The 9294-nt window shown below is 51.6% G+C and overlaps 1 protein-coding gene across 1 annotated transcript in view; it reads right to left on the bottom strand.

The window, feature by feature from the left end:
• Positions 1–7399: 7399 nt before the first annotated feature.
• The window catches only part of LOC106814283 (serine/threonine-protein phosphatase 4 regulatory subunit 1-like), an 11140-nt gene continuing 9245 nt past the window's right edge, over positions 7400–9294 (bottom strand). Inside the window, exons 8-10 of the mRNA XM_014818578.1 lie at positions 8945–9061; positions 8466–8575; positions 7400–7430 (exon numbers count right to left, since the gene is read on the bottom strand). Coding sequence (XP_014674064.1) covers positions 7400–7430; positions 8466–8575; positions 8945–9061 — 258 coding nt within the window. The remainder of the gene's footprint in view (positions 7431–8465; positions 8576–8944; positions 9062–9294) is intronic.

Here is a 9294-nt window from a genome sequence, read left to right as displayed (position 1 = left end):
GTGTCCATTAGCTAAGCTTCAAGCCGGTGGATTAACATCATATCAGTTTTCGGTATAAGATCGTTTATTCTATGTTTCATGTTCGCACATGTTTCATGACGTCGCTGCAAATTCGTCCTATACGCTTTCACAGTATACGTCCTGCCGCTTGGCGCAATCTTCACATTTTTCGCAGATTTTATATCACTGAAAATTGCCTGATTGACCTGGTATTAGAAATAAAGACTTGGCAGTAAACCTGATTTGAATACCGACATTATCCGAGAAATTATTCGATTTCAACATCGATATTAGGACCCCGTGCACTTCCCTAGATATCACAAAATTCCCGTGGCAATGACAGTAAACACTGCGTGTTTAAACACAGGCATGAGACACTAATTATTTTGATTATTATTTTATTTTATTTTATTTTATTGACACTATTATTGGATGTGGTATGTAACCATGTTTGCAGTGGCATGATTCGCTGACAAAGTACTTAAAACTATTTTTTCTTTCATATTTATTTTCCCACTCTGTAATATTGTTCAAGTTTTAATTTTCCCAATCACGGACAACGAATAATGAGCGCAAATTTACGCGGATATAAAAAAAATTCTGCCATATGAATATAAATCAAAAAGGTATATTCTTTATGATATAGCAAACTTTGATGTGATATGATGTGATGTGATGTGATGTGATGACTTTGATGTGATGTGATATGTGATATGTGAACTTTGATGTAATTTCAAACGTTTTATATGTTATTATCACGCGAAAGTGTCATCAGTAGCTAGCTATCATATTTATCACGTGTAAATTTCAATTAAAATCTGTCTTTACGTCAGCAGCTAGATTATTTATCTACTAACCATAACCTAATTAATCTAGTCTAATATCCTATAGCTAGTCTATCTAGTCTTATTTAGGTTAGCTATGTTAATAGGTTAATGCATTAGTTAACGATTATTACTTAATCATGTACCTTTCATATTTAGTGTGGCAATAGCAGTTTGTACATGTACGTGCGTAATGCGCATGTAAAGATATCAAACCGTCGCGATTCTACTGTCTGCCTACTGTTACACCAATAAGACAATAACACGAGAGATTTTGTACTTTATAACAATTTTGTATAGTTATCCAAATCTGGGATTCACATGCAAATTTTACTTGAGATATTCCTGCAGCGTATAAAGTCACAAATCTTCTCATTTTTCTTTGTGCATTCTTATTTTCTGTACGTTTCTGAATTTATCTGTTTATTTTGTTTGTCGGAATACGGCTACAGGACAAACAGCAGCAGCAGCAGCAGCCACCACCGCCGCTGCTGCCGCCGCCACTGCTACAACAACAACATCAACAGCAACACGAATAATTTCAACAACGAGTACAGAGAGACAACAACAGTGCAGAACGCGTCCCCTATTTTAAATCTGTGTTATTTTATTTTATTAAACCTTGCAAAATCAACAAAACATGTCAAATTCTCACTCTCTACACTCACCTTGCGCGGCAAAAACCAAAAAATACTTTTGTGATAAAATCCACCGCGCGCCCTCCGTCCGAACTCGGACGGTCGTCACTAGCAGTTATTGGTCAATCGATCAATCGGTCAATCAGACAGTCGACTGGACACACCAGTACAGAGTTAACAATGGAATGCTCTAGGAGACGCGGTCGCTATGGATACCAGCGAGCAGACGCCCCGTTACCAGAGCCTCCGCCGCGGACGCTAGGGGGCGACTCGTCCTCCGCGGCGACCGCAACGGGGACAGCTGCACGCTTGTTTCTATCGCGATCGTCGATTGCGACCAGGTTCACTAAAATCTGAAGCGGGCGCAGCCTAGCCGGTCGACGCGCGGGCGACACGTGCAGCGCCACCTATGACAGGTGGCGCCACCCGGGGCTCTACAAGACGCGGTGCGACTACCGAGAGATGCGAGCGGTGCGCCGCTCTGCTGCCAGGTGGCGCCGGCGTGCTCGCGACGCCGCGCGGCGACCGACGAAGCTACCATGCACGTATATACCGACACGACATATATTAAAGTGGCGACACCTATACGAGTTTATCACAGCCGGCGCGGGCCTTCGTCCATGCAGTCTCGCGGGGAGACACGTTAGACCGGCGCCGAACATCCCGCTACTCTATCAGCGCGGGGTCATGGTAACATTTGGGGATGGGTTGGCGCCCGTCTACGACGCTCTGCCCGGGATCAACTCTGAAATCAGCTCTCTCATTTTTTTCCTTCTCAGGAGAGACAGTGGCGCCACCTCTCTCGATGACTGATACTGAGAGTGGCGCCACCTCTTGAAGCTTGCTAGCGACGCTCGGCGCCATCTATGGCTAATTCGTCGCTTGCACACGCCCTCACACAGGCACGCACACACGCACGCACGCACGCCCTCACACACACACACACACACACACACACACACACACACACACACTCACACCAGGTGAAGCTCCCACCGCTATCATCATGCCACCGAACAAATATGAACACCACCGGCAGCCCTAAATGCCACAACGCTCTCATCACTAACATGATTGAAATGCACGCGCGCGCGCGCAGTTGAAAGCGTAAAATCGCTGCCACGTCGGCTCGCACACACACGCCACCTGCGCGCGCGCGCGCTCGGCGCGACTCGAAATATAAATCCATCGCGTAAACCATTCACGCGCGCATGCACAAAATCCGCGCTCGACTGTCCACTAGGTGGCGCCAGAAAGCAACACCGCGTTGCTGGTACGTCGTGTAACTGCGTCGGCGCGTGATTGGTTAGCGACGAGTCGGGGGAGAGCGCCACGTAAACGAATGGAGAAATTGTCGAGTGCTGTTTCGCCAACGAAGCATGGTGGCGCCACCCACTGGCAATTCTTCATCCCTGTCCGTAGTGAAGACCCCACAATCCATCCTCGCACGCAAGCCAGCGCCCTCTATTTCGAGATAAGGGGACGAAAGCGCAGACACGAACGCGACAAGCGAACGCCCCACGCAGACACGAACGCGACAAGCGAACGCCCCACGCAGACACGAACGCGACAAGCGAACGCCCCTGCAGCAACATATATATTATTATCATTTATATAATAGTTTGATATAGATGATTATTATAAATGCTGCATGACATCGATGTTGATATCGCGGTTGATCCAGCTCTCGTTTGATCTGTCTCCATTTCTGCCTGTACACACACACATCTACGGTACTATGTGCTCTCCAGCAACAGTGTCATTTATCACTGGTCATCACTCTTCTTCATTTCATGCTCATCATGATTATATTAATAACCCGAAGCACAAGCCGCATCTTACTACGACGTTTCACAACGTACTGATATCAGGAGTGTATATGAAATAATATAATCAGGAACGAATAATAAAAGATCTATTACGATCTATATAAAGATACTATTTATATGTTACTATTATTATTCACTCCTGATATAATCTACATTATACACTCAGGACTGCTGAGATCGCATCTAGTCTGGGTAAACGTTGCAAAGATCAGAGATACAGATTTGAGATAAGAAAATACCGTTTTAGCCACCTATGTTAACAGGCCTATAACTGCAGGGGTAGAAATTAACTTTTGAACACGGGAGTCCAACGGGCATCACAAAGAGGGAGTCCGCATTCTGAGGTTAAAAATTAAATATATTAACAATAACGCATGTGCTTATTTTTAAGATCCATGCGGTTGCACGTCTGCCAAATTTTCTTTGAACATTAGCTGAAAAAATACGGTAATTCCGCTAGGCCGTGCTCTGGAAGGAACTAGTTAGTATATAGCAACATTTTCAGGGAGTCACATGCATATGTCAAATCAAGGAGTCCGACAGTAAATCAGGGAGTATTTATTTGACTCCGGACTCCCGTTAATTTCGCACCCTGTAACTATTGTAAGCGGGCAGATTCCATATGCCACGCAGAAGCATTACCTTTAATCCGTAGAAAGAGAGGAACCAGCTTAATCACGTAAGTGGGACACCCACACTAGAAGGCGAAGCACACCCACAGCGATCGAAATTCGTGAATTACTAAACTGGGAAGACCAATCAGACTTGCAGTTTCAATTAATAACCGTCGATCATCACGATCGGTTAATAACTGTTGATCACCGTGATCGGTTAATAACCGTCGATCACCACGATCGGTTAATAATTGTTGATTACCGCGATCGGTTAATAACTGTTGATCATTGCGATCAGTTAATAACTGTCGATCACCGTGATCGGTTAATAACCTGCGAACGCCGCACGCAGACACGCGAACGCGACAAGCGAACGCCGCGCACAAACGCGACAAGCGAACACCGCACGCGGACACGACAAGCGAACGCCGCACACGGACGCGACAAGCGAACGCCGCACACGGACGCGACAAGCGAACGCCGCACACGGACGCGACAAGCGAACGCCGCACACGAACGCGACAAGCGAACGCCGCACGCGAACACGCGACAAGCGAACGCCGCACACGGACACGACAAGCGAACGCCGCACGCACGTTCCTTTAATAGCTATAAGTGATTGTTAATAACGGCGGCCCCGCGACGCGAGGCCGCACACACAGTTCATGCAGATCCTCTTCGTAAAAGCTGAAAATATTTCGTTATGACACAATTACATAATTAATATAATAGCGACGATGACTGTCGGGGGGGGGGGCAGTTTGACGACGCGGTCTCTCGAGTGCAGACGACAATGACGACAGCGACGACGACGAGGCAGTGTTGCGCAGACGACAGAGACTTTGTGCGACGCCCTCTCCTTCCTTTCCTACGCGCGCGCGCGGGCCGTCGTTATACCGGGTCCTGCAAACATGAGAGACACCTGGTGAGTGTGCGAGACAACACGCGGCGTTCTGATGAACCTAAGATGTCTAAACGTCTGATAGAAACTTCGGCGGTGACACGCAGACGAGAAAACTTTCGTATTTCAGAGATGACGCGTTGAATAAGCATGCGATGTCAGCGGATACTACATATATGTTAAATATAAATATGAGATAACTACTGAATATCAGAGACGGCTGTTGGCTTGGCATCGGTGTAAATGAGCGTGAGGAAATACACGTAATCGCGAGACGTGGCGCGGCTAGATGTGAGGCGGCGGGACGCGAGACGGGGAGACGCAAGACGCGAGACAGGGAGACGCAAGACGCGAGACGTAAGACACGGGGCGGCAGGACGTGAGACGCGAGACGTGAGACACGGGGCGGCGGGACGTGAGACGCGGGACGTGAGACACGGTCCGCGGGGGGGGCGGACGGCGGAACACGAGACAGGGAGACGCAAGACGCGGGACGTGGACACGGGGGCGGCGGTGACGTGAGACGCGGTGACGTGAGACACGGGGCGGCTGGGAGTGAGAGCGGGACGTGCAGACCGTGAGACGCGGGGCGGCGGGACGTGAGACGCGGGCGGTGTAGACACGGGGGTGAGTACGCAGCGGCGGCGGGACGTGGTAGACGTGAGACGCGGCGGTGGCGGCGGGACGTGAGACGCGGGCGCCGTGTGGGACGTGAGACGTGAGGACGCGGGCGGCGGGACGTGACGACGCGGGACGTGAGACACGGGCGGGCGGAACGTGAGATGCGGGCGCGAGACGCGGGACGTGAAGACGCGGGCCGGGGGTGGACGTGAGACGCGCGGACGTGGAGACGCGGGGCGTGAGACACGGGGCGGCGGGACGTGAGCGCGGGGCCGGCGGGCGTAGACGCCGGGGCGGTGTGTACGTTGTTCAGACGTCGTGATTGCTTTACTGCGAGTGCGGGACGTAGTACGCTGTTGGGCGGTGGGACGTGATTGACGTGTGACGCGGGCGGCGGAGACGTGAGCGCGGGTTCTTCTTGGCTTGGTTGGACGTGTAGTACGCGGTCTTGGCGTGTGGGTACGTCTGATCGACGCGGGGCTCGGTGGTGTACTGAGGATCTGGTTCGGTTTTTTGCGGCGGACGTTTTTGACGACGGCGGGGCGGTTGGTGACGTGGGACGCGGCGGCGTGGGACGGTTGAGACGCGGGGGGCGGTGGGTATTTTACGGTGCGACGCTGGTTGGCGGCGGGACGTGAGACGCTTGACCGGCGGCGGGACTGTGAGACGCGCGGGCGGTGGGACGGGGGGACGTTGAGACGCGGGGCGGCGGGACTGAGACTCGCGGGGCGGTGGGACGTTGAGCGCGGAACGCGGGAGAGCTGCGGAGTGAGACGCCGGACTGTGAGATCGGGGAGACGCAAGACGTCCGAGGCGGCGGGACGCGAGACCTGAGAAACGAGACGCGGGACGTGAGACGCGGGGAGTTGGACGGAGAGAGCGAGAGCGGAGATGTGAGCACGCGACGCGGGGAGACCGCGAGACTCCGGGCTGCAGCAGCGGCAGCGGTAGGCAGTGGCGGGCGGCTGAGACGAGTAGTGCCTGCACGTTCAATGGTCCTTGTCCATCCGAGCAAGCTCAGAACTCTGTGGTGATTGTCATTCACAGTGGGGATTCTGGGCGAGGTCATTGAACTTCTGCAAGGTGCAACGACGTAACGCGGGTCCAAAGGTCACGCTTCTAGACTGTGTTGAGAGGCGCGTGCGAGCTGCCAGCCTCACGTTTGCGGCACGGCGTTCTGTGTATCAGCGCTAGCAGACTCTCGCCTCTCCCCTCCTCCGCTCACCTCCCCTCCCCTCCCTTCCCCTCCCCTCCCCTCCCTCCGCTCCCCTCCCCTCCGCCTCCCCTCCCGCATGTAACCTATTGGGCGCACTGACTGTTGTGAGAGCGCGTGCCGAAGTTTGCCCAGCCTACTCACGTTGCGGCACGGCGTCTGTGACTCAGGCGCTAGCAGACTCTCCCTCTCCCCTCCCCTTCCCCTCCTCCCCTCCCCTCCCCTCCTCCCTCCTCCCCTCCCTCCCCTCCCTCCCGCCACGTCACCTATGGCAGCCACTGACTGCGTGAGAGCGCGTGCGAAGTGCCAGCCTCACGTCTGGCCACGGCGCTGTGACTCAGCGCTAGCGACTCTCTCTCTCCCCTCCCTTCCCTCCCTCCCCCCCCTCCCTCCCCTCCCTCCCTCCCTCCCTCCTCCCCTCCCTCCTCCCCTCCCCTCCCTCCCGAGCAGGTAACCTATGGGCCAGCATACTGACTGCGTGAGAGCGCGTTGCGAGTGCCAGCCTCACGTTGGGCACGGCGTCTGTGCTCAGACGCTTCAGACTCTCCCTCTCCGCCTCTCCCTTCTCCCCTTCCCTCCCCTCCTCCCCTCCCCTCCCTCCTCCCGCCAGTACTATGGGCAGCACTGACTGCGTGAGAGCGGCGTGCGAGCTGCCAGCCTTCACGTGTCGGCACGGCGTCTGTGCTCAGCGCTAGGCAGACTTCGGCAGGAAGTCCTTTTGGCGAATCGCTCCAGGTAGACGTCGTCGCCGGCAACCTGTCACGCAGCAGGTACTGACCGCATCGCGAACCTGTAAAGGTTGAGAGATATTATCCAGGTGAGAGGATACATAACAGGTGAGAGAGACATAAACACAGGTGAGAGAGGCACATACACAGGGGAGAGAGATTACATACACAGGTGAGAGAGATAACATCACAGGTGAGAAGAGCATACATACAAGAGTGAGAGAGGACATATACACAGGGTGAGAGGCTATACACAGGTCGAGAGAGATATTTACACAGGTGAGGAGAGATACATACAAGGTGAGAGAGCATATAACACAGGTGAGAGAACATATACAGCAAGGTAGAGAGGATATTACAACAGGTGAGAGAGCCAATACACAGGTGAGAGAGGCAGCAGGTACACAGGTGAGAGAGACATACTACAAGGGGAGACACATACACAGGTGAGAGAAGACATATACACAGCGTGCGAGAGACGCACATATACACAGGTGAGAGGGCAGATCACGGTGAAGAGAGACATTATTCACACAGTGGAGAGAAGACATATACACAGGGTGAGAGATATACACAGGTGAGAGAGATTATAACAGGTGAGAGGAGGCATAAGACACAGGTGAGAGGATTATACACAGAGTGAGAGAGGCAATATTTACACAGAGAGAGAGGATATACACAGGTTGAGAGAGGCATATAAGGTGAGAGGACTATACAAGGTGAGAGAGACATATATACAGGTGAGAGAGACATATACACAGGTGAGAGAGACATACACAGGTGAAAGCAGTATGTACAGCGGTATAGGACTAATTGAGAGACGATCCATATGTACGATAGTTGCACAAAATTAAGAAATATGCGCAAATGATGGAAGTGCGCATAGGTCATATCTAACACAGGTGAGAGAAGTACAAGCGACAACCCAACGCTGCGTAAATATTCTTAACTCGTGGTACGAGCAGAAACTAGGGTGCCAGCATGTGGCAGTAACTAGGGTGCCAGCATGTGGCAGTAACTAAGGTGCCAGCATGTGGCAGTAACTAGGGTGCCAGCATGTAGCAGTAACTAGGATGCCAGCAGGTGGCAGCACGTACCCGTGTCGGCCGCTCCAGCGGTAGCTGAGCGCGAGTCCCTCAATCAGATCGTTAACGAAGCCCTGCATCAGGTTCTCAGAATTCCGCAGTGATCGCAGGATCACCCCCAGCTGCAACATGACAACGGATGCTGAGACAACGCAATATGACAACGAATGATGACAGAATGCAATGTGACAACAGATACCAAAACCTTTTCTTAACTAAAATTAGCGGCATCACAAATAAACTAAAATTAGCTAATTAACTAAATTATCACAAATAAATAGTAATAACGATGATGATAATGATGACAATGACGCTGCTGCTGATAATAGTAACGATGCTGAATATGACAACGATAACAACAATAACGATGATAGTAAACACAACAATTACAATGTTAAAGCCAACATGATAACAATAACATAATATAATAATACTAATAATGACAACAACAACAACAACATGAATTCTAACAATATCACCGACACACGTACCAGCTTGTAGGACATGCACCGGACGTCTGACACCTTGTCGGATGCTAGCACCATGGCAACGGGCACTATGTGCTCACTGATCTCCCCGGGTGTGAAGAGCTGACATAGGTGTAGGCACTGCCTGCAGACGTAATAAACAATGTGATTGTTTACTTCACATCGACGTAACCAATTAGATTAGGTAGGAGAGCAATGGAGAGGGATAGAGATGGGTGAGAGAGAGAGAGAGATAGAGAGGGGGAGAGAGAGAGAAAGAGAGAGGAACGAGAGAGAGAGAGAGGGGGAGAGAGAGAGAAAGAGAGAGGAACGAGAGAGAGAGAGAGGGAGGGAGAGAGGGAGGGAGGGAGAGA

Source organism: Priapulus caudatus, unplaced genomic scaffold (assembly GCF_000485595.1).
Source record: "Priapulus caudatus unplaced genomic scaffold, Priapulus_caudatus-5.0.1 Scaffold898, whole genome shotgun sequence".
NCBI lineage: Eukaryota > Metazoa > Priapulida > Priapulimorpha > Priapulimorphida > Priapulidae > Priapulus > Priapulus caudatus.
This window is presented reverse-complemented; position numbering and strand designations above follow the sequence as displayed.